The sequence below is a fragment of the Maylandia zebra genome, linkage group LG13 (assembly GCF_041146795.1).
Source record: "Maylandia zebra isolate NMK-2024a linkage group LG13, Mzebra_GT3a, whole genome shotgun sequence".
Classification (NCBI taxonomy): Eukaryota; Metazoa; Chordata; class Actinopteri; order Cichliformes; family Cichlidae; genus Maylandia; species Maylandia zebra.
Genome location: NC_135179.1, coordinates 31,467,907 through 31,493,910, shown reverse-complemented (window position 1 = coordinate 31,493,910; position 26,004 = coordinate 31,467,907). Strand labels below are relative to the sequence as shown.

General features: G+C 39.3%; 2 protein-coding genes across 3 annotated transcripts in view; both read right to left on the bottom strand.

Annotated features, from left to right (window-relative positions):
* LOC101470923 (cadherin-1-like) overlaps positions 1-16,533 on the bottom strand; it is a 65,026-nt gene extending 48,493 nt beyond the window's left edge. The window contains exons 1-7 of one of the 2 annotated variants that reach the window (XM_004554625.3): positions 16,227-16,533; positions 8,174-8,319; positions 7,486-8,068; positions 6,014-6,578; positions 2,818-2,876; positions 2,628-2,724; positions 2,420-2,535 (exon numbers count right to left, since the gene is read on the bottom strand). In XM_004554625.3, the coding sequence (XP_004554682.2) occupies positions 2,420-2,535; positions 2,628-2,724; positions 2,818-2,876; positions 6,014-6,578; positions 7,486-8,068; positions 8,174-8,319; positions 16,227-16,430 (1,770 nt within the window). In that variant the 5' untranslated portion in view covers positions 16,431-16,533. The remainder of the gene's footprint in view (positions 1-2,419; positions 2,536-2,627; positions 2,725-2,817; positions 2,877-6,013; positions 6,579-7,485; positions 8,069-8,173; positions 8,320-16,226) is intronic. The other variant, XM_076891936.1, reaches the window with a different exon arrangement.
* A 2,255-nt stretch (positions 16,534-18,788) lies between these two features.
* On the bottom strand, positions 18,789-25,598 carry fam98a (family with sequence similarity 98 member A). Its single transcript, XM_004554624.5, has 8 exons — positions 25,433-25,598; positions 24,584-24,732; positions 24,208-24,342; positions 22,930-23,111; positions 21,402-21,482; positions 21,200-21,316; positions 20,210-20,377; positions 18,789-19,970 (listed from the first exon to the last, which is right to left on the bottom strand). Exons 1-8 carry the CDS (start codon positions 25,468-25,470, stop codon positions 19,371-19,373), a joined length of 1,470 nt encoding a protein of 489 aa, XP_004554681.1. The 5' UTR covers positions 25,471-25,598; the 3' UTR covers positions 18,789-19,370.
* Between the last annotated feature and the right edge of the window lie 406 nt (positions 25,599-26,004).

Here is a 26,004-nt window from a genome sequence, read left to right as displayed (position 1 = left end):
ACAAATCCTACCATGTGCATTCATGGATTTTTTTTTCACATTCTGTCTCTCACAGTTGAAGTGTACCTCTGGTGCAAATTACTGACCTCTGTCATCATTTTAAGTGGGGGAACTTGCACAATCGGTGGCTGACTAAATACTTTTTTGCCCCACTGTATATGAATGTGAATCGCATCATTGGCTCGACTATGGGATAAGGTGGCTGCCATACTGGAGCAGCCAGTCATTTACTAACACTAACACTGCAAAACAGAATTGTTAACGTATTTATTTTCATTTCAATTCAGGTTAGATTTCTTTTTGCGCAATGCAGATTTTCTGTGTGCAGAGACCGTGCCAGCAGTGCGCAACTGCGCACGCACGCAACTTAGGGGGAACATTGGTTCTGAGTATTGATCAGTATAATGACTGTTGTAAAACTAATTGTTTTTATGGTAGCAAAGAGAGGCTATCAGTCGTAGTCAATCATGAACAGTAATGAGAAGTCAATAGACTAGATTAGATCCGGCGATGGTATGCATTACAGTGTAGCCAGATCTGAGTTGAAAAGAGGCATCAGAGAGGCCAAGGCAGCGTACAAGAGAAGGATCGAAGACCACTTCAGCAACAACAACTCACGACAGGTATGGCAGGGAGTTCAGCACTACAAGCCCCTGCAATACCACGTTGACTGAGGGTAACGCGGTGCTTGCAGAGGAGCTGAACCACTTCTTCGCACGCTTTAAGTGAAGGGACCAGAGGCAGAAGCAGTAGAAACATCGGACAGCAGTAGCAGCCCAAGCCTCATAGTGCAGGAATATGAGGTGAGGCGCACACTGAGGGCAGTGAACCCCAGGAAGGCCGCCGGACCAGATGGGGTAACCACAAGGGTCCTAAAAGAGTGTGCAGACCAGCTGGCTGGGGTCTTCACTAAGATCTTCAACAGTTCACTGTCCCAGTCCTGCATCCCGCCGTGCCTAAAGTCAGCTACAATTGTCCCACTGCCAAAGCGTACTAACATTAGCAGCCTCAACGACAACTGACCAGTTGCTCTAACACCTGTTATAATGAAGTGCTTCGAGAAACTGGTCCGACGTCACATCATGTCCTGCCTGCCACCCACACTCGACCTGCTCCATTTCACATACAGAGCTAACAGATAAACTGAAGATGCCATTGCTACAACGCTCCACACCACCATCTCTCACCTGGAAGGAGGAAGTCTGAGCTGCAGCCTGTCAGCATCAACGGGGAGTGTGTGGAAAGGGTCTCCAGTTTCAAGTTTCTGGGTGTGCACATAGACACACCTAACACCTCTGTGGTTTTAAAGAAGGCCCAACAGCGTCTCCACTTTCTGAGAATCCTTAGAAAAAATGGACCTGAAGGAGGAGCTGTCTCCAGAGGGCACACAGCATCCTACAGGACTGCACACACCCAGGACACCGGGTGTTTAAGCTGCTGCCGTCCGGCAGGAGGTTCAGGCTGCTGAGGTCCCAAACAAATAGACTCAAGGACAGCTTTTACAACAGGGCAATAGCCCTGATCAATGCAAATAGCTGACCTGATTGGCTACCTCCCTGGACTTTTTTGGGAGGGAGGTAACAATGGTAAAAAAAACTAACAATAATAATATTTATATTTATAACAAGGTGCATTATAATTAATGTGCAATAATAACAGTGTGCAATACACATACACTTCTTTTTTTATTACTAAGTTAATATATACTTTTATTACTAACTAATATACTGTAGAACTTTTGACGCCACTCATTAAAATTTTTGAGTATATGCATATATTTGAGCCTATATGTATACTTTTGACCCTGTGTGGATGATAGAAAATCCTAAATAAATTCAAACTCGTGTATCCAATTCTTGTTTTTTAAAATCACTCAAGATATATGTTGCAGAATCAGTCTAACCTGGAAAAAGAACAGCTCAAAGAAATCACCAAAAAATCCAAAATTATCAAGACATGGTCATGATGAGTGTATGTAATGACGCAACTGTTCTGAGCTGTTTGATTTCTTTAGAAGGAAATTTGAAAGAAAGAAAATCGCAACTGGTGAATTGCACTGGCAAAAATGTTGGTGCAGGGCTACTCCATCTGGGGTTTTTTTCATAGAATTAATAGCTCCAGCAACATGCAAAGATACACACAGTGTGTTTTGGTGAGTAACATGAAACATAAGCACAAGTGGCATTAAAACCTTTAAATATGTAGTCATGAAGTTGAAGGGTTATGATCCTATTTAAATCAAATATAACTGAAAATCATTGAACATTTTTTTTCTGTATATGCAAGGAGCACGTTGACTATGTGAAAAAGATGTCAGCTAAGTTGAAATCGGTTACATACTTATCCTTTTATGTTTTTCAAAAGAATGTAGAGTATCATGTGCCTCATCCATAATGAGTTATGTACAATGGGTACTCACAATAGAGTTACTATGATGGCGGATAGCTGCATGGTTTTCAGCAGACTTCAAATCTCCAATGAACTCCTCACAGTTCTGGCAGTAAAAGCCAGTAACTGGAGTTATAAAACCCAGTCCTGCAAATGGAGAAGAAAAGTATTTAAGTGTAAGGAATATTTTAGACTGTGGGAGACAACAAAATGGAAATAAACAACGAACACTACATTACCATCTTGTTTTAACAGTTCATCCAGTTCTTTGGCCAAAGACTCCATTTTATTTACTTTCTCTTGTTTCTCTCTCTTCCTTTCCTCACTGTCACCCTCCTGTGAAACACATTCGAATTTCAAAATAAGCGGGTGCTTTAGCATTTTTTCCTGTATCTCACTTCATTACACAAATGATGTTTGAAAATTCACCTTATGTTTATCAGATGCTTGAGATGCGCAGTCACTTTTTGTTCGTTTCTCCTTTGTAGCTGAAGGATCAAAGATTAACGGTAATTAATGTATAACTATGCTTTCACTAATAAAAGTATAAAAGAATAATAACAGAGGTCTAAGACATCAGACCAGGTGACATCAGCTGGGTAAATAGCTGTCATACAAGTCTCTTCGTTTCACACAAGCAGACTTTTGTGCTTGTTGCCATCCCTCAGGCAACAATAATGCTGGGCGTTCTATAAGTTTCTTCATGGCTGACCTAATGAAATTTAAAATGTTTTATGACCTCTTTCATTAAAAAAGAAAAAGAAAAAAAAATCACAACCACACCAGCAACACAGTGAAAGAATTTTACCTCGGTAAAAATCTAATGCAAAACGTGTGATAATTAGCAAATCATTATAGTTTAGTTACCCAGAAACTGGATTAAAAGAGAGTGAAGTATATATTTAAGCATGCGTATATATGCTTAAATATATACAAAAAACAATGGTTTACTTAAACCATTATTTTTTTTGGTCTTTCCCAATTCCCTTTCAGGATTTTTTTTAAAAAGGAAGCAAATTTCAGGGAGCCAGAAAATGCAGTTTCATGGATGCCTCCAAAAGCAACTCAATCTCCACAGACTCCCATATCAAAATGCCCAACTTCACTGCTTAAATAAAACTCATTACAGACTGCTACAAGAAAAAGGTCTGATCTTTATAATTTTCTCCCATTTTCCCCTTTCATGTCCACTGCAAAAGTTACCCTTTATGAGTCTATTTTAAAAAACTGATAATTTGGTAAAAATATTCTTGTTTTTACTTGATTTAAAGGGGATAAATTTACATATATATTTCCTATTTCATTCCTATTCATTAAACAAAGTGAAATAGCTTATTTTGTTTTAATATCAATGACTATGGCTAACAGCATGTGAAAATCAGAAATCCAGTACCTCAGACTTATAGAATATTTCCTCATATCAATCAAAAAGCATTTGCAATACAGAAATGTCTAACATCTGAAAAGTATGCACATTTACAGTTGTAGTCACAGTAGTCACTTGAGTCTTAACCCTAACCCTTTTCCAATGTGGACTGATTGTACAACACCTTATATTACTTAAAACAAGAATTTGGTTCCTAAGTTTAAATTGATGGATTGTCTCTAATCTACAAAGTGCAAAAACTATATGTATGCTTAAATCTATACATTCACTTCACTATGTTTTAATAAGTGGTGCTGAGGGTTCTACAGAATCTTAACTTGACAAGGCTTTTACCTATTGACTTGTCAAAACTACCAGTTGACTACAATTGGTAGTTTCTCTTTTCCAGCATAAAAAGTTGGTTGCCAGCAGTCATGGTATTGACCGATGTCTAGAACACTGGAAAAGTCTAAGGAACTCTGTGAAGATCTATGATGGATAATTGTAGATTTACACATGCAGGGGATGTTTCACGGAGACATTTCTAAACAACTACACATTCCAGAATCATCAATTCAAACAATTATAAATAAGTACAAGTTATTTGGATATGTCAGCACAGCCAAGAATAAAAAGAACACGCAAACTGTCCCACTCACATGAAACAGTTGTACTGGTACATTGCACAAAGTGGCTGGAATAATGAAGGAGGACTACAACCTCCAAAATCTTTCCTCTTTTACATTTCCTCAGATCAGCAGCTAGAAGAAGACTAGTCAAATATCTAGCCAGGATTACGCCAGAAGCTTGTTAATGGGTACTAAAAGCATCAGGTCAAGGTGCAATTTGCTAAGGGACGGTTAACCAAATATTAGTGGGGACGTATATATTTGAGCCTGTATGTACAATGTTAACACAGTGTGGTTTAAAGAAAATTCAAAATAAATTTAAACTTGTGCACCCAATTCTTGTTTTTTAAAGTAATTAAAAATGTATGCTGTACAATCATTCCACCCTGGAAAAAGAAGAGTTCAAAGAAAACAGAAAAAAAGAAAACCAAGACTCTTTCACCAAAAGTTAAGCACGTGTTTAGGAGCCTGAGCACCCTTTACCTCGTCTGTATGTTATATAAATATAACAATGGCAGCGGTCCCCAACCCCTGGGCCTCGGACCGGTACAAGTCCATGAGTCGTTTGGTACCGGGCCGCAAGATTTGAGGTTTGGTTGTGAAATGTATGGTTTTCAGGGTTTTTATCGTTAACTCTGTTTCCCTGGGTCTTTTCCCGTGTTGTAGTTGTGTGTCTTATTTTGAAAGAAATATTTACGCGAGAGCAAGTGGCACAGAGGACTATGTTACTCTCAAATTTGTTGGAGCATTTCAGGAGGACGCTGCTAATAAAGTTACACAATTACACAGTGAATTAGTGTTTATTACTATATTTACAAAATACCACAGTTTTGTCTTGGCCTTTTCATTTTATTTTGTTGTATTTATCCGCGACACCTTAAAGGCCGGTCCGTGAAAATATTGTCTGATATTAAACCAGTCCGTGGCGCAAAAAAGGTTGGGCACCGCTGCTCTATGGGGTTAGCGTCAGATGAGTTAGCTGACCAATAACATGCTGTTAAATAAAGTAACAGTATGTTATTACTGTTTACTTTATAAACAGATCAGAAAATCATTTTAGTAATTTTGGCACTGTCGTTAGATAGAGGTCCTGTTGGTAAAAGAAACCAGCATCTCCATAACACTTGTGAGATAGTGCTGTACAATCTTCTGTACTGAAAATGGAGTTGATAAAACACAGTGGATCAATCACTACAAACACTGGAAGATGAAGCGGCACCACAAATTATCAGTAACTGTGGATACTGGACTTCAAAAAAACATGGATTCTGGGCATCTCCACTCTTCCTCCAATATAAAATCCAAATCCCTTCTGGTTCAAAAACAAAAGACGAAGTTAGCTAAATGCCAAACTCAAGTCCTGAAAACAGTAGTCCATTAACTAGTGCATCTTTTGAAATTATCTATGTTTATTTTAAATACACTGCATATGGTTTGTATTCACAGACAAGTCAAATAACATACAATTTCAGGTTTAAAATTTAAAAGTATGTTATGTGTAACTCATAATCTGCCATAATGAAGTAAATCAAACAACTGTTATCGTTAATAACACAAAATACTGAAAAAAATAGAACTCAGTAGCATGAGTAAACTATGCTGAATCTTTCATTTAATAGAAATCTCTCACCTTTGATCAGAGATTGCAGAGACTCCAGAGCCTGACGTACATTTGGGTTATTGAGTGCTGGCAATGCTAAAGTTGCTGCTGCTTTGTCTGAATTGACAAGTGTAGGAGATGACTCCTGCTCATTCTGACCCTGCGTCTTCACCTTGATCTCACTTGATGAACCCAGGCTTTTTAATATGGTCTTGATTTTCTCATATTCCATGTTGTCCAGATTGGAGTGGACTAAAGTTGAAGAAGCCAACTGCAGGGACTGATTTGGATCAAGAAGATGTCCACAACGAGTGGAAAGGGAACTACTCTCTTTCTGTAGTTTGGCCTTTTCATTAATCTGGGAAGCTGGTTCATTCCCATACAAGAAAGACTCTTCATCTTCAAGTTCATTAGCTTTCTGGTATGCAGCATCTTCTTGACTTTGTCCTTGAAGCCATGAGAAATCACCACCAACTCTTTCATGCGGAAGCAGCATGCTTTCCTTTTCCAGCATTGATAAACTGTCTTGACTGTCATGTTCCATGTGTGTAGGCTCATTAGATACACACTCAACTTTTTTGCCCTCATCTGGAGCCTGTGTAGAAGAAATCACAATTAGATACACTGAATTTGTGGCTGCTCACAATTATACTGCTCAGTTTAAAGGTTCAGGGCTAAAGCAATCAATTGTTCACCCACGAGCCTTTGTAGGTCAATGTAATTCTCATTTCAGCATAAATAAGTTCAGCATAAACACCAACTAAAAACCTCAAGCTCCAGTGCACTGTTACATGCTTTAACTTAAGACTAACATTCTTTCCTGGATCATATGGCCTATATTGAAACCTCGCCATTATAAACTATAGCTTTTAACATTTACAACTGCCAATGTCCGAGACGTCTATGTGCTGTGTTAAGAAATTTCAATTTAAGCTCCTATTAATTTAAGCTGCTATTATTTAAATATAATAGCAATTTGTAATAGTATTGTCCCAATGTAACATGCAGGGTAGATACAGCACATAATTTGTACAGGTTTCACTGAAAAGTCTTATTTTCCTAAAAACAGCTTCTGCAATTACAAGAATTTTACTTGACTTGACATATGCACTTCTACTTAAAGACATTTTACATAGAATTTGATAATTTCTTTATATTATAAATACATATATATATATATAAATAATGCTGCTGAAATCTCTATCAATTACTAGTTACTTCCATACACAATGTCATTTTTAGATCAAGTTACATAAAGCATGTCAGAGAATTCTGTTTTGCACTGCAAGATTGTCTTAATTTAAAAACAAACAAAAAAATACACTAATTAATGACTTACAAATGCTAAATCATACTAGTACTTGGCAAACATTACTATAATGTTAGGGTTTGTTGTTGTGAACTCTTAATGTTGATTTTTTTATTACAATGCAGCTGGTTTCAATTTGGTCCAGCAAAACAATGATCTTAGCATAACTTGTGGAATAAGTAATAAGCTCTACCTTAATAGTGAGGATGATATCTTTGAGAGATGGCAGGTGATCTTCCAAATCTTGGCTGCTCATAACCAGCTTCAATCCTTCTAATAGACTATTTCCTGGCAGATTATTACTGCTGTTGACAGTGATGAGTCCGGGGCTCCTGTTTTTCTTTTTGCCTTTGCCTCGGCTCTTTTCACTACTGCTACTTCGTGACTTGGATCGCCTTGCTCGACTCTTGCTCCGTACATGACTTTTTTTCTCACTTCGACTGTTGCTCCGACTCCTACTGCGAGCCCTACTTTTGCTTCTAGCTCGACTCTTCCCACAGGCTTGAGTTTTGCTTCTTCCCCTGCTTCGGCTGCGTACTCTGCTTTTGCTTCGACCGCGACTCTTGGCTCGAGACCTGCCTCGGCTTCTGCTTCGACTACGGCTCTTGCTTCTAGGCACATGCTTCTGGAATTCACGGTCTGATTTGACTGCTTCTTTCAAGATACTAGCTGACTTAAATGCGTCAGCCAGGTTGTATGCCATGTTGCCTTTCAGATAGTTTGGGAGAGGTTTGTTGGCTGCAATGCATCTCAGGAATTCCTCACCAGCACGGTCACTGGAAACAAACATGTGTTACAAACAAAAGAATATTTTAATGCTGAAACTTTGACTTATACACACTATTTCAATGACAGAAACACACACAAACACACACACAGACCTATTATCTAGAGAATGACGTTCCACTGGAGGGGGATTCCACTGTGGTACCGGATGTGTTGATGGTTCAGCAGGAGTAACAATCTGCTGGCTTCCTCCCAAAGCAATTGGTGTACTACGGTCTATGGAGAAGCTGCTACAGTGGGGCTGAGAGCATTAAGATTTCATGTTATAGTGCTGTACAGGTTATAACTGCAGAAGATTATCTATGGCATTTTTTATTTTGTATGGAATAACTTCTAAAGAGATTTTAAATAGACATTTCCCAAATGATAGTATTTATCTAAAAATGGTCAAGCCCATGCAGTTTTGGTTTATCACACTAAATGATTGCACTTAGAAGGTTTTCCATTTAAAAACAAAAGATTAGCCATTTAAGTGGTCTGGTCACAACAGGTAATTATTAGCTTATTTTAGAATTTTTTTACAAAATCTTACAACAGCCTATGTTTGACCTGCCTCATCTTGCAACCCATAGTAATTTTGACAGTTTTTATTCTATGTAGAGCACAGAGTATAACTGTCACTATTGCTACAGAGTGGATTAATGCTTTTACTACTTGCGTCAAGTGTCAAGCCTGTCTTTTTTTTTGTAGACTGAAGCTGCATCCATACTGGAAGCAATTTACACTGATGTAACAACCAGAGACCATAGAAAGTCGCGTCGAGCAAGTACGGGGAAAATAACAGCTGGTGACTCAAAGCGAGCAGGACCCAAGAAACATCTCTCAACTTCCCGGCATTCTACTAAGTGACCAGTCGTCAGCTTCAAAGTAAATATGCAATGAGGGAATCGTTTCCAGTGTGACGGCAACTTAAGCTGCCAGGGTAAAATAATGTTCCAACTTTTGAGAGTATTTGCTCTAAACTATTCACTGTTTATTCTTGACAATATAAAACTTTAATTTTACGTTTCAGTTAGTCTGCATTTGTTCCATAACAACTGTGTCTTTGCTTATATAGTCTTTTACTTATCTTAATGTTAGAATAGCAAAGCTTTTACAGCAGATCTGAATGCAGTGAGTGGCTCCTTTTGGAGCTTTACATAGATGAGTACTAAGCAGTGAGGTTCTTCTTTTTGTGAAGAAGAATCAGTTATAGTTATAGTCAGTTAAAGTTTGTTTAGCTGAGTCAACCCTTGCAGTATTATCACCTGTGTAAGTCAAGGCAGGATTCACATCAATGCATTGCTTCCAACGTTTGACATAAGCTTTCCTGATGTTTGGGGGTAACTTTGCTGGCACAAATGTCATAGCAATAGTAACCAATCATCACAAGGCAAGCTAGCCAAGCTTTGATTAGCCTTTAACATCAGCCGAGGTGCCTTCCTCGGAGTAATTTTGTTCAAATACGACAGGGTGATTATTCACTGCAATGAATAACTTATTTCTTACATTTAGATGCCAAACTGCACAAATCACAAGTGAATAATCATGACTGTTGAATGTCTGCACTGGTGCTTCAGATCTTGAATGTCTCTCCACTTATAGTACAGACAAAGCAAAGCAATTGATCTGTAATTTAGATCAGCGATGCATGATGTTACCCAATTCAAGGCAAATAAGAGTGTTGAAGCCAGAAATTCATCCATGTGAATCCTGCCTGTCTCAGCATATCAGAGTTAGGATTTTGCAATTAAGATACAAGGCCCTAGCTAACCACCATGGAAATGTGAAACTTTTGTTCTACTTTAAAAGGTTCATGTTTCATTTTAAGATGAGGAAAATTCTTCATGGAGGAAACTCTGTATCACATCTTCTTGTTCAAATGCAAGTTCAGTAACATGCCTATTCATGAATTGCAGAGAAAAATAATCTCACCAGACTAATAATAATAATAATAATAATAATAATAATAATAAATTTTATTTGAAAGCGCCTTTCAAAACACTCAAGGTCACTGTACACGGTAGAATAAAAGCAACATAAAAGGATAAGACATAAACAAATAAAATAGCAGAGTGGAGAGGTTATGTGGGATAAGCTATTTTGTACAAGTGGGTTTTGAGTTTGGACTTAAAGAGTGAGAAGGAAGAGATATTTCTTAAATCAGGATTTAGGGAATTCCAGAGTCGTGGAGCAGAGCAGCTGAAAGTCCTGCTGCCCATGGTTGCAAGATGGGGGGAAGGGACGGAGAGTGAAAGGGAAGAAGAAGATCTGAGACAACGAGATGGGGCGGTGATCTTAACCAGATCAGAGAGATATGGAGGAGAGAGATGATGAATAGCCTTAAATGTGTACAAGAGTATTTTGAAATTGATGCGATATTTGACCGGGAGCCAATGAAGCTGCTGCAAGGCAGGAGTGATGTGGTGGACAGAAGGGGTCCTGGTGATGATACGGGCAGCAGAGTTCTGGACGCGTTGGAGCTTGTGGATGGATTTTTGAGTAAGACCAAAAAGAAGTGAATTACAATAATCAATCCGGGAAGTAACAAGGCTATGGACAAGAATGGCATTAGCATGTGGGGTGAGAAAAGGATGGAGACGATTAATGTTGCGCAATTGAAAATATGCAGACCGAGTAACATTATTAATGTGTGAATTGAAAGATAAAGTCGAGGATGACACCCAAACTTTTCACAGAGGAAGAAATGAAGACCGGTGAGTTATCGATAGTAATAGAGAAACTGTTGGTTCTGGATAATGTTAATTTAGTGCCCACCAAGAGGAGCTCGGATTTATTACTATTGAGTTTGAGAAAATTAGAAGAGAACCATGAATTTAGTTCAGCTAAACAGAGGGTAAGGGAGGATGGGGGAAGAGCAGAATCAGGTTTAGTGGACAGATAAAGCTGGGTGTCATCGGCATAACAGTGAAAATGGATATTGTATTTACGGAAAATATGTCCAAGCGGTAGAAGGTAGATAATGAAAAGAAGGGGCCCCAGGACAGATCCCTGGGGCACACCAGTGGTCAGAGGAAAGGGCTGAGAAGTAAAGGATTTGAGTTGAATGAACTGAGTGCGATCAGACAGGTATGATTTAAACCAGGCTAGTGGAGTATGGGAGAGACCGATAGAGGCTAGCCTACTGAGAAGTATAGAGTGAGAAATAGTGTCGAAAGCAGCACTCAGATCGAGGAGAATAAGAATGGAAAGTAAACCGGAGTCAGCTGCCATAAGAAGATCATTGGTTATTTTTATAAGTGCTGTTTCAGTGCTATGGGAGGGGTGAAAACCAGACTGGAACTGTTCATACAGATTATTATTAGTTAAATGTGAGTGGGGTTGTGTGGCAACCAGAGATGGGCAGTAACGCGTTACTTGTAATGCGTTACTGTAATCTGATTACTTTTTTCAGGTAACAAGTAATGTAAGGGATTACTATTGCAAAAACGGTAATTAGATTACCGTTACTTTCCCGTAGGAACGCTGCGTTACTGCGTTACTAAAACCATGATTTTTTTTGCGAGAATGTCTCACGACAGTGACGTAAGCGAGTGCGCCGTTCGTGACAACAGCTGTGTGCAGATCAACAATGGATCACATATCGAGTGCAGAGAGAGTATGAGCGTGCAGCGTTTAAAGCGTGGAAGTACTGACCTTACTTTGAGTTTGATTCCATAAAAAGTGACAAAAACATTAGTGTCCGCTGTGCGTGGGAAGAAAACTTCTTTTTACAGCAAAAAAAACCCTAAACTTCCAAACAAGCACCGAGTAGCTACGACGTAATGGGAAACTCACAGAGAAACTCGCGGATTCTTCAACTGACCGCGGCACACCTGCACCAGGGTAAACCTCCGCCTGCCCCACTCCTGCTTTACAGGTGAAAATAGAGCAACAGGAACGCTGAGTCTTTGATTTTATTTATTTTCTGCTGTGTTTTACTTGCATCTATTCGAACGAGTGAGTGTAAACACAAAAGCAAATTTTATTTTATGTGCTGGAATGTGCAGAAAATAGGTTTAAATGTTAAACTAATTTCTTCCAGTCAGAGAATGTTGCATATAATTAAATTTTTGCTTGATGCATAAAATTAAAAGATTAAAACTAATAAAACAAGTTTTAAAAAGAGACTTTTCCATTTGATTACATTTTGTATGATGGATTATGCAGAAAAAGTAGAATTGGGCTGAAAGATCTATCGCTTTATCACCTCTTCAGATTGTAAATCGTGTTTTTAAAAAGTAACTAAGTAACAATTACTTTTGAAAATAAGTAATCAGTAAAGTAACGGGATTACTTTTTTGGGGAAGTAATCGGTAATCAGTTACTGATTACTTTTTTCAAGTAACTTGACCAACACTGGTGGCAACTATTTTCTCAGGAATTTTAATAAAGTAAACAGTGCTAAGCATCAACATCACCTTTCAGGTCATTCTGAACAGAGTACATGCTGTAAAAAGTGACTGAACCACTGTGTGAATGACAACCTGCAGTCAGTGACTTTGAAGGGATGCAAATGGAGTAGCTGAGTCTCAATAAAAGCATAAAAAGCCAGCTCTACTCTAGTAACACTAGCTGATGTTTCTAAAGTAAAAATGAAATTGTTTTAAAAAAAATAAAAAAAAAAACAGCACAGGACACAGGTTTTCTTTACTTTTTGAAAGGTTTTTGTACACATACATTTGTTATTTTGTCACAACATAACCAAGCAAATGAAGACACTGTGACAGGTTAAAAAAACAGAGCTCCTTAATTACCTAATGTAACATGTGCCACATACAATAAATATATCAAAATGCTATAAAAATCAGCCATGGCCATAATCGTGTGTGCTCACAATGGTAATCAGAATGGTGTTTAAATGCTTCCAAGGCTTCTTGAACTCTGGCTTGTACAATTACCGCATGTGACTATAAAACATGCAACTTCCAAAATGTTTCTTTAGCAAGACTTTTGGCTATTGTAAAACTAAACAAACTAAAATACACAATAGTTTCCTCTGATAAATGTAGGCACACAAACATACAACTTCCACCAAGTCAAACTGAGTAGCAGCCACAGATAGTACTGTTTTTTTCCTGCTGTACAAAGGAAGACAAATCTCTACATGAAGGCTAAAAATGACATGTTATATGTTTCTTAAGAAAAAAGTCATGAATCAGTACAACATATTTACTTGTATTTGCCCATTCCTAAAAGCAAATAAGGGACAATTCAAATCCCATCAATTCTTCAGTGCATCTTCAGGATTTAAAAATCCAATTCGATTTCATTTTAAAATGTTATCCTGCAAAATATGGGAAACAATGTAGAGTAAATAAACACTATCAGAAAATATATTATGTTCATAAAAATGTTTCACTGGTAACACAAAACAGAGACATAAACTAATGGTACAATCCTAAGAAGGGGATAACTAACTTCTCCATTACAAGTTTTCAGGTTACATAACAGTTTAACCTTATTACATGACATTTAAAACAGTACAGATGCAGTCCAGGTTCACTGGCTCAGCTGAACTCTTCACAGAGGGAGAATCACACTCCCGGTGAAGAATCTCACACAAACTACTGAAGATAAAGAGCTACTTGGGTTTTTACGCTAGATGCTCTTACTAACACATCCACAAAGGGATCTGTAGTGGCTGCATTTTGTTAAGATGGTTTCTGCTATCTAAAAGGGGATGAATGTCCCAGCATTAGAATGGTTTATTAATTTTATTCCTTAAAGTCAGATGATCTAAGTAGGATATGATGTTTGGCATAATTCCACATTTGATCTAATAATATCTAACAGCAGCAAGCTCATTCAACAGTAGCTTACACTGCTGACCTTATTGGTTGGGTCATGCTATCTAAATACTTCTTTTCCTGAGATCACCAACATTTTTCTACGTCAACTCAGACTTTGTTATTTCAACAGAACAGACTAATCAAAGTGAAGTCCAAACACTGACTTGTAGCAACAAGAGACTCCCTGGAGATACACTTCATGATACGGCTCAGTTATTGTCATTAGCATTAGCAATTAACATACAGAGACACTATAAAACACTACAACTCACAAATGATCTAGACTGTTTTTCATCAGAAAAAAAAGTGCCAACTTACCCTTGTTGATGTGAAGCAGTTAGAGCAAATACTGATCCATACGGAACTGACAAATTAACCACAAAGCCAGCCGCTTGTCAGTACTCCACAGCAGACAGAAAACGTTGCGTATGAATTGACCCAAAAGTAGCCCTCTCTAGCTAAGTACCATGTTAATATATACATACATATAAACATAAACAGTTGCTGATTAGATAGGAAGCTAGCAAGTACTAATTACTTTTACAGAAAAAAATGGATCAGCAGAAGACAGCAGCACCATTTCAACCATATCTTAGAAAGAAACAAACAGGTGGACTAGCATTTCTGTACTTTATCCGGGGGTTAAAAACCTTTAACCAATGCAAGACATAATTAAAGAAGATTAATTATGTCTGCAAGTTTGCAAGCATTCCGAGTTATTACGGCTGTTTTAGGGTTGATAACAGTGTATTTCTTATACCTTTTCTAAAATTTCTTTCCTTTCTCGTATGTCTTTCTACCAGCAACCTCTATAAATTTAAGAGGGTCATTTTTAGACAGCAGGTAACAAATGGAATGTTAGTAGTTATTTGCAGCCAGCTTACATTATTAAAAATGTATAAGGAATGTGACTACTTTTCAAAATTGAAACACAAGACGTTAATGTTTAAACATTTTTTTCTTAAGAAGACATTTTGATTTTCTTTACCATTTCAAAAACTACATTTTTTTAATTTCATTCACTCTTTTGTCTAAAATGATGTTTAGTCTAGCAGAAATTTGTAGGCTATATACTGTATCTGTCTACATCATGGTTGTCAAACATAAGGACCAGGGAACAGAACTGGCTCGACAAAGACTCCAATCCAGCCCAGTGTGTCTTTGGACAGCGTAGATGCTAGACCTTTAACTGTATGTCCTTAACCTTTACAACTTACCGGATAAAAGTAATTAAGTAACAGAAACAATTAAATGACAGAAATTTTCCTGTTTTTTTCCACTATGTGCCTTAGGGTGGTAGGGGAAAAAATGGCTTTGATTAAAAGAAGTCTTGCGTTTTATAATTAAAAGACAGTCTGGCCAGTGAGCTACCAGAATGTTTTCTGCATGTTTACACACTTATTTCTTGCCCACGCTGACGGATTTCTTTTATCATGTACAAAAACTGATACATACAGTTAAAATTGCACTTATTTGTCTTTTATTAACATATCTAAGGGATTTAATGTGTTTTTAAAGTTCTTTACATTGACAGAAAAGGGAGTGTCGCTGGCCATGCCTTGCAGGACAGTTGTTGTGATTTGGTGCTTTATAACTAGATGGGCGGAGCATGGACTGAATTGCATGTTTCGTATTTATACGTTTTGTTTGGAGGGAATATTTTACTTTCTGTTCTTGTTTGTTTCAGTATTAATATAGCTACTTTTAGGATTATTTCTTTTATATATTTGAGATGCACCAAATAGCACAAAAGACTTAACATTACGCCGAAGACTTTTTTTATGTCCACTGAAAGAGACATTATGATTCTTAACTTGCTTTTTGTTTTATTTTGTATTTGTTATTTGATTGAGTGTGTAAAACAGATAACGGCCTGTAAACACGGTTAGAGTGGAAAAAGAAGCCAGTTTCTCTTTGTTTCCCTCCCAACAATGTGTTTTTTTTTAATTTAAATAAAATGTTTTTGTTTTTTTCTGAACTACATATGACTTTATGAATTCTCAAAATTGCTTTATGCATCGATCATATACATATATTAAATTTATTTCTAAATATGGTAGACCTAATAAGAAACGGCTACACATATTTGTAGTACAACGTTATGAAGCGTGAAGCCAAACGTTGTGTAGCGTGCTCGTGTCAGTCACGTGACTCGCATTTACCCACAAAAAACTGAGTTAGGATACAGAAACCAACCACTTCTTTCACAATGAGAGGTGCATGCTGTGCACTGAGGCCTCCCGCACATACAGGAGTGTCAGAGCTGTATCTCACAGTGGTCTATGAATTCGTACGCTAGCGTTATGGTTGCCAACTCCCTTTTCCCAATCATGTTACTTCACCACTAAGCTAGTACTACCTAGTCTTGGGTACGTACACGAACGAAATGCCCACTCGGCGGTCTGTTGTGGAGATAATCTCGTGCCGCGACCGGATATGGTCCACAGGGCCTGGGGGGTAAGTGTCCAGGAGGAGGAACAGAGCAGGGCCCTGTGGGTCTAAAAGGAGGGCCGTGAGGCGGTGGAGGTCCGAACGGCAGCGGTGGAGGCACCTGGCGAACAGGTTCACCCGGGCGATACATGTCTGTGTTCAAGAGGACACGTAACGCTGAATAAGAGAAGCTCTTTTCAACCCAGTGTGTGTTTAGGGTTTGCCGCTGCAATTCTCGCCGTCTGCAGCTTCCGCCGGAAAGACAACAAGTACACTTCCGGAGTAATCTTTTCAAAATACAGTCCACTATTTTTTGTTTTGGTCAGAGCTTAGACATTCACTAAATGTTTCAGACTATAACGTCATTTCCCAGTTTTCACCATAGGGATATTTAAATTATATACCCTGTATATAAACACAAAAATCCTTGACAATATACAACTCCTTAATTTAATGCAAGTGTTGTCTTGCATTAAATCAATGTCATGATGCAAGTAATTATTTTGTACTGTTATGGACATACTATGAATGTGTGAACCGCTTTGTTAGTAATTTATTTAGTGTACTTACTGCTGTGAACTTGTCTTGACGTGACAAGTATTTACTAGGCTATATAATTGTGAATTGGTGTCGGTCGGGGGGTTAGTGAGAGTATGTATTTCAAGTAGGAACCTCAAAACAGCTCCTTGAAGCTGGCTTCAGAAGCAGGTCAGTGCACAATTTTATGACGTCATTTTTAAAAACCATCAGGAGAGGAAGTGGATTACTCTTTTCAAGTAACGAGTAGAGTAAGGGATTACTATTGCAAAAACGGTAATTAGATTACCGTTACTTTGCCGTAGGAACGCTGCGTTACTGCGTTACTAAAACCATGATTTTTTTTGCGAGAATGCCTCATGACAGTGATGTAAGCGAGTGCGACGTTCGTGACAACAGCTGTGTGCAGATCAACAGTGGATCATATATCGAGTGCGGGAGAGAGTGTGAGCGTGCAGCGTTTAAAGCGTGGACGTACTGACCTTACTTTGAGTTTGATTCCATAAAGAGTGACAAAAACATTAGTGTCCGTTGTGTGTGGGAAGAAAACTTCTTTTTACAGCGAAAAAAAAAACCCCTAAACTTCCAAGCAAGCACTGGGAGTGCGCTATGACGTAATGGGAAATTCAGAGAAACTCGCCGATTCTTCAACTGACCGCTGCAGCTCACCTACACCAGGGTAAACCTCCGCCTGCCCCACTCCTGCTTTACAGGTGAAAATAGAGCAACAGGACCGCTGAGTCTTTGACTTTATTTATTTTCTGCTGTGTTTTACTTGCATCTATTCGAAAGAGTGAGTGTAAACACGAAAACAAATTTTATTTTATGTGCTGGAATGTGCAGAAAATAGGTTTAAACGTTAAACAAATTTCTTCCAGTCAGAGAATGGTGCATACAGTTAAATTTTTGCTTGATGCATAAAGTTAAAAGATTAAAACTAATAAAACAAGTTTTAAAAAGAGACTTTTCCATTTGATTACATTTTGTATGATGGATTATGCAGAAAAAGTAGAATTGGGCTGAAAGATCTATCGATTTATCACCTCTTCAGGTTGTAAATCGTGTTTTTAAAAAGTAACTAAGTAATTAATTACTTTTGAAAATAAGTAATCAGTAAAGTAACGGGATTACTTTTGGGGGGAAGTAATCAGTAATTAGTTACCGATTACTTTTTTCAAGTAACTTGATCAACACTGGTGAGGACCTTAAGCTGACTGTTAACTCTGCTCCAGCTCTCTGCAAAACCGCTAGTCTTTTTACCACTGCTCAATATAAAGCATTCTATCATACTGTACAACAGCTTGGTAGGGAAACTACACAGCTGCTGTCAAACCGCTGGCAACCACCCCTCAGCCTCCTAGTAGATACCTCTATGGTATCAACTTGAAACTCCTACTGCTCCTCATTTTAGGGTTCTTGCACAAAGTTAGGTATCCACACTGTCAGCCCAGCATTACAGCAACATTGTAAAGGACGTTACCAATCCATTTTATCAGCCATCCTCTTTGCTGCCATTTGGAAGACAGCATAGGGCTCAAAAGACCTGCACTTCCAGATTCAGGAACAGGTTCTATTGAACAGCCATAACTGCACTTGGTTCTCATTTTGGCATCCTTCAAGCAAGTCATGAGATGCACTTGGCACAATTCCCTTTAAATTGTGCCTTGTCTTTAAAGCATTCAGGTCAGTTTTTATGGTAGTCTGTATCGTCTTAAAACAATTAAAATTATAATAGCATTTCTCTTAAGCATATTGCATACATAGGACTGCTATGCCATTTTCAACTGTTCAAGAGAGACAACAAATTTAACTGTATGTGTCGCACGAGACAGATTGCTATATTAGAATTAATCATTTCATCAAAGTGTGCCTAATAAAATGCCCAGTGAGTTTATAACTCTGATGTAAATAATTGGCAATGAGGGAATGTCCCCATCTGATGTAGATAATCAAGACCATTGAACCTGTGACACTCGTTTCAGCTTTTATTTCTCATTCACTCATCCATGCAAACCTTTCAACATCCATACCTGTATGCACACAAGCTTCCATTAGGAGTACAAGATAGCATCATTTTGTTTTTTTAAATAAGTAACAAAGGACTCTAGTCAGATTAACCGAAACAAAACTAAGACTGGAAAATGATGCTTTTTTCCCTTCAAGTCATTCTCATATTCACCAAAACTAGAAGAATTTCAAGAATCCTGTAATATCAGTGTGCACCTCTAATTTCAGATACAGCAAATGCACACACACTGAAATTTTAGGGACCTTTAGTTTTCGAAAAAAAATGTCCACAATAAGGCTAATTAAGCAGAGTCCAACTTGTCGACTAACCACTTATAGCAGATCTATATGAAAACAACTGAAAACAAAGGGCCACTTTAGAACTGCCCTGAATAGAGACCATAACAGTCTGGTGAAAAATACTACCTGTGTTTCTATAACGTCAGCTTGTAACCATTATAATAGTTGAAGATCAGCTGATAAGGCATTTTAGATGAGTTCATGAACGAGAAGCAGTCGACGTGGACTCTGCTGTGCTGCCCTGCCTTCAGCTAGTATAATGTCTGCCTTGACTAAAGCCAGCCTGGCTATAATGCTGCCCACCATGCTGGAAGAACTGTTCAAACTGTCCTCCTTGGTTAAAATTCTGCCCCCCTCTTCCTCCCCAGCCCCCTCCTTGTCCTCCTCCTCCCCTTCCTCCTCTTCCTCTACCCCCCCGACCTCCTCGACCGCCACCTCTGTCTTGGTAATGACCGCCGTCATGGTATCCGCCGCCTCCTCCTCCATGGTAGTTGGGATCCTGGAAGCCTCCTTGGTGGTTTCCTCCATAACCTCCTCTTCCTCCTCCCCCGTGATGACCTCCTGCATCCTGATAGTAGCCCTGGTTGTAACTGCCTCTCCCTCTTCCACCTCCTCCTCTACTTCCTCTCTCCCCGTGTCCTCCTCCCCCGGCTCCCCTCTCATAGCCCCCACGGCCACCTTGAGAGCCGTGATCGTATCCTCCCCTGCCACCTCCGTGCCCACCGCCGCCATAGTGTCCTCCGATTTGGGGAGCATCTTGACGCTTCTGCCAGGTGGGCATCTCTGGAGGCGGAGGCTCAATCTCACACGGCCGACCTCCCCTGTCTGGTACTCGGCCCATCAGAACCTGAGGAGAGGAAATGTGCTGAAATCAAACAGTTGTGGGACGCTTGACCACAGCGCCACTAGACGTGACGCGTGGATGACCAGGAGAAACATTTCAAACTAAAGTTACTGTGCTGAGCTTTATATGTTTATTACCACCAAACAGTCAGTATTAAATCAACGCATTTTACACTGAAATAAAAACAGAGTAAAAGACATGAAAAGGAAGAAGGACAGGTGTCACTGCACTGATGAGCCCACCTTATTGATGGCACAGGCCGTCTTCTCTCTTATCTTGCCGCTGCTTGTGCGGAGGATCTTGGAGAAGTCTTGGCGAGCGGCAAGAAGATGAGCAACAGAGACTTTACTTTTGTTGGCAAGAGCTGAACGCAGTGGAGGGTAAACTTTACTCAACTTATCAGCATGTGTCTGAAGAGAGATGAGCACAATAAAGCCCATAATCCACAACAGGACAGTAACACATCTATTGTATTAAACAGTATTTTTCAAAGTATATGACTAAACACGAGACTCAGAATCAACAATCAACTGGCAGAATTATTTGAAAAGATGATTACTCTTTTCATCATTTTATAGCAGCTTATATTCCTCTGGATTTCAGGCTGTATCTCTTCAGGAAGCCTCTAGAGGCAGGAATTTCTCACCGTTTTATATTATTTTCAAATAATAATTACTTATGAAAAGTTGTGGTCCGGATGAAGTTATTACTTCAAGTCCACCTATTCTGCCTTTTCATATTTTCTGTCATATCTCCTGTTCAGATACTCATATTAAACATAACCAAAGTTTAAATGATGAGTCCAGCGTATGTACATGTGAGCCAAAAGCTCAGGCACAAACTCCTACTCCTGGCTCTATATGATGTCAGCGAGAGCATGTGGCCGTAATGTCGCACGCAGTTCTGTTTGTCAGCAAAGCAGCCACACCCACCAAATGAATGGTGACCTTACAGGAGAAGAGCCAAAATAGCTATTTTCAGATGCAGGACAAACTGACGGCAGCACAAACACCGGCAAAAGATAAATAAGGATTATTTTGGTTTTGGCCCAACATTTTTATAGTGAGAAGAACAACATTTAAGAGAGCAGAAGATTTTGTAGCTAACCCAATTAAGAACATTTGCTATGAAAGAGAGCAAAGAGCAGTACCTCTGTAACCCACAGTGCTCCTGTTTAAAAAGCTAGACACGTGCTTCATACTTGGTTAGGAGGATGCCACGTTGCTACGTACCTTTGCTCTATCGGACCAACCGAAGGACTGCACCGTCACGTCAAGACGTTTCAACAGCATCTTCCTTCTCACCTCATACTCATTCACTAGCGCTTGGTTTATAGCCTCAATTTTTTCCTAAGGTAAAAAGATTAAGAGAGAAGAAAGAGTCTTCACATACTATTCACTGACTGTTCTGCATTTCTCCACCATTTTTACTTACCATGTGCACAGGTCCAAGGGGCTTCTTTAACAACGGCTCCCCTACATGGTTTGGTGGAACTCGACTAAGGGCTTCTTTCAGCTGAAAGGAAAAAGAGAGCATGTGCAGATGTGTGCAAGTTGAATTGTAAAAGTATCTGCTTTCAAAGAAAAAACACTTTAGGAGGGCAGGAATCCTTTCCCTGACTTCAGATTGTCAGCCTCATGGTTGGTTGTTGCAAAACATTCATTTCTCTCAGTGTTGCTGGCAGGCAGCTCACATCCTTCCTTTGCTTTTAAGCCTACATTTTAAAACTCGTTCACTCATTGTAAGTTTACACACTTTCTAAAATGAACACGAGTACCATGCTTATACACCTGTTTTACACTAAATGTCAAAAAGAGTGAAAACAGTGCTGAGCAGTGCTTTCATGTAATATCAGTTTCTACCACAAGATGGTGCAGCATCCACTCATAATTCAACCTGAAGAGGAGGAGCACGGGGACATGACAAGTATCTATTCCAAATGATAAAAAGTCCACATGACAGCAGCTTTCTACAGCTTTGGAGATGAAAACAATGAGTGATGATGTTGATTGGAAGCCACAAAGCAATGGCTATATTAATAAAGTGCTAATGTTTCCCAAATGGACTTCTTGTTTGTCATTTTAGACTAAATGCCCTGCATGTGATTACCTCAATTAGACTTACTTTGCTGTGGAATCTAAGAGCAAACCATACATTTTATTTTCTTCATGTTAGAGGGTGGGCAACTACACGAAATATTCTGGTAAAACACTGCCCCTTGGTAGTAATAGTTTGGGTACATTTTGCAGAGGTCAACAAAAAAAACCCCAATAACAAGAAGGCTTTGTATTTCTCTGTAACGGTAACGTGCAAAATTCATTATGAAATTCTGCCTCGGCCCTGAAACTTTAGCCATTTTATGTTTATTCACTGCAAAACAGTTATATTTTAATCATTTATCTCATATATGTGAAAACGAATAAATTAGCAGCAGTGGGAAATCTTTGGGTTGGGGCAGGCAAATGTTAAAGTCTGCCTAGAGTGCTGACACAGATGAGATGTTATCAGATAATAAAATATTAAATAATCATCATAAACATTTATAACCTCTCATCTCAATTACTGCAATGCACTTCTCATAGAGATCAGCCAGGCTTCCATTGCTCGCTTACGGCTGGTGCAAAACACGCTGCTCGATTTTTTTTCTGGTGCAAGTGAGAGCACATCACTTCAAGTTTAGCATAACTTCAGTGGCTGCTCGTTTATGAATTCAAAATCCTTTTATTTGTCTTCATGTCTCTTAAAGGTTCTGCCCCATTTATCCGTATGAGCTGCTGCACCCTTTTGTCCCAGATGTTTTTGCTTGTTTCAAAGGTCAGAGGTGACCTTTACAGCTGCTGCTCCTTCACTCGTTGTTTTTAACTCTCACCCAGTGCGAGTTATCACAACACGATGTAATATGGTGTTGCTCTTTTTTAGAGACCCTACTTTATAGTGGACACCACCTCTGTGTCTAACTGACCTTCTTCTCTATGCCACTGAAGAACTGGAACATGGTGATGTTGGCTGGAGGCTTGGACATGCCCAGTGCCATGCAGATGCCCTTCAGTTCTTGGAACGCAGGGCTTCCAGACTCCTGGGCTTTCTTCTGAGGCTTGTTAACCAGGATCATCCTCGACGCCTCCAACTCAGAAACCAGAAAAGCTGAAACCCCCCAAAAATGAATTTGAGTAAATTCTTATTGCTTTGACAGTGAGATCAGGTTTCTGAAAGTCACATTTCAAACAAATCAGCTCCACTTGAGATTTACAAGTTGGCACTAATCTGTGTTTTGAGGCCAAGACAGTGAAGCAATACTCCACCTTCATTTACTTCCCTCTGAAAAACCGACTGGGAACTGCCCAAGTTAAAAGACACACAGAGTGTCAGGGTGAAAACTGTGGCGACAGCCATGGCTGCGTTCTGTCCAGACAGGTCAGATCCAGTATCCGCTGCTGATTTTCCTGCCATCATCAAACTATGTTCGTAGTTGTTCAAGCTCAGTTTAGATTTATTGCTCATGTTTGACTCCAGCCCTGCCACAGAATGGTGAAATGTCCACTGTACAGCACCTTTCACCTTATCACAGGTGTGAGAAGCAGTTAAGAAGATGGAAGGATGAACAGATTTTTGTAATTTGTCATTATGTTTTCCTGACCTGACTCTGACCTGAACTACAGCAAAAACATGAAGCCAGTGGACCTCAGTGTTTATAGTATAATTACTCCGTTTATGCGCTGATGAAGTCAGGAAATTCAGAGGATGACAACATGGGTGACTACAGTAATGCTGCATGAACACCAGCCACTGCACAGACAGATTTGCAGATTTATGGATCGTGTATGAGAGTAATCCACAGTGAAAGAAGTAAAACTAGATGAAGGCACCTACCAGAATAAAGACACTTCATTTCTAAATGCAGCATATTACTAGTAAAGCTGCCACACCTTCTCCAACCAACAGGTAAAACTGGACACCTGTTGAATGTATGAGTCCTTAAAACTCAAACACCAGTGGCACACTCACAGTGAATGTTTCACTTGTTTTGCCTGCAGTGAGAGCATAGTGCACAAGACTCACATCTTTCCTCTCCTCTCACTTTTTTTTGCTTTCATCCACATTAGACATTTAAATACAGAAGACATGTTGACATTAGGTGGGCCTTTATCACAGCCTGTGTGTGTCTAAGCAGTTCATAGAAAGTGTCAGGTTTAAGTTGCTCTTTAAAGACAGGCGTGGTTATTAAGAGTGTTTTTCGTACTTATAAGCAGCAGGCAGTCTGTCCTGTTCAGGAACCTCTGGGTAATGTCTCCACTGGTGAGGACAGAGTATGGACAGGTGAGCTCTGACAGCAGGCCGCTCATCTCCAGCTGGAAGCCCTCTGCCTCACTCGGGCCTGGAACAAGAACAAAAAGCACTTTCTAAATGTTGGCTTTTAGATAAACAAGTTGGTTAGATCTCATTTCATTAACTCATGTATGATACCCACAATCATGGACTGGAATTGGAGGCCAGAAAATAACAAACACTGGAATAGATGTTCATTGATAATCTGCTGTACAACTATTCAACAATTATATTTTACATTTGTTAGCATCAGGAAGAGCTTCATGTCCTAGTGAATGAGCAGCGCTTACAGTTGGTAGCATGGACATTTTCCTCCAGCTTGCAGTAGAGTCTGAGTTCTGAGACGATCCAAGCACAGAGCTTGGTAAACTCGGGTGAAGCTGCTCCTCCGCTCACAGCAGATTCCAGAGCTCCTTCTTCCAACAGAGGGCCTTGGTACCTGCACTCAATCAATCCATCCATCACGCACACACAAATAGAGCTCATATTAAAAAACAACAACAACAACAAAAATTAAAAAAACACATAAAACCTCTCTCACTCTTGATGACGAGTAGAAATGAAGCCTGCTAAGAGAGCCAGAGCGTCTCCAAACAGAACCAAAGCACATTTTAAAATGTGGTTATTTAAGGACTCTCTTCTTACTGTCAGGCTTACATGAGGCAACGAAAGTGGCACGAGAGCCCCAGTGACTTGGGAGAACCTACTGGAAATTTCAGCGTATAAGAGATTAATCTGGAACCATCTTCTCTATCTTGTTTAGAAAACTGGTCTGAACTGGTTAATGCAAAATAATGTGTTGGAGCTATCCTCGTATGCATTTTCATGGCAGCAGCTGCTGCTGCTGCTGACGAAGCCTGTAGCTTATCATGTCAAATCACTGTGTAGGCTCGATTTGCATGACTATGTACACACATCAATATGACACTCATAAGCAGCGATTTTAAATTTAAATAAATAAATAAATAAATACACAACACCGCCCGAACGCTAGCTACCACACCAATTTAGCCGTTTAGCTCAAGCTATATTTGTATTGCGCTGGCTAAAATAGAAAAGAATGGGCAGGTCTGCTCCCTGGAGCGTGGCTAGGCACACAGTGTTTCCACAGCGGGATACATAACCGTATTTTCACTTACCCTAAATCTTCCAGAGAGACAAGAATGTCATTCTCCATCCTACTGTTCCCGAGTTATCTACTAAAATCACGAAATACAGATTCCACATCAGCCAGCTCAGCATACACGTTTAACTTCTTCTCCTTCTTCGTTGGATTCATTGGCGGCTGTGACCCCAACTTGGATCGAGCTTTTTTCCGCCACCTGCTGGACTGGAGCGCGATCGGTGACTGCGTTCGTGTTTTTTCTTCGCTTTTTTACGGCAGCTTGCAGTCTATCAGTGTTGCACTACTGCCATCTCTTGGGTTATACTGCGACACTTCAATTTCCTTAGGAATTTCTTCTGGAATGACAACTGCCGCACTTGTTTAATTTTTGGATTTTTCGATCCATCTGTATAAATCTGCAAATAGTCACTGTACTTGTACCTGAAAAATCCTTTCCTCTTTCCCAACAATTTTCTAACACTTTCTTAACAGGATGACTTTTATTATGACCTTTCAAATGTATCTAATAATTAACTATTAACAGTTTTCTTCTAATATATAGTGGCATTTCACCTGATTCTACCCTTAAAGCACATATTGGCATTG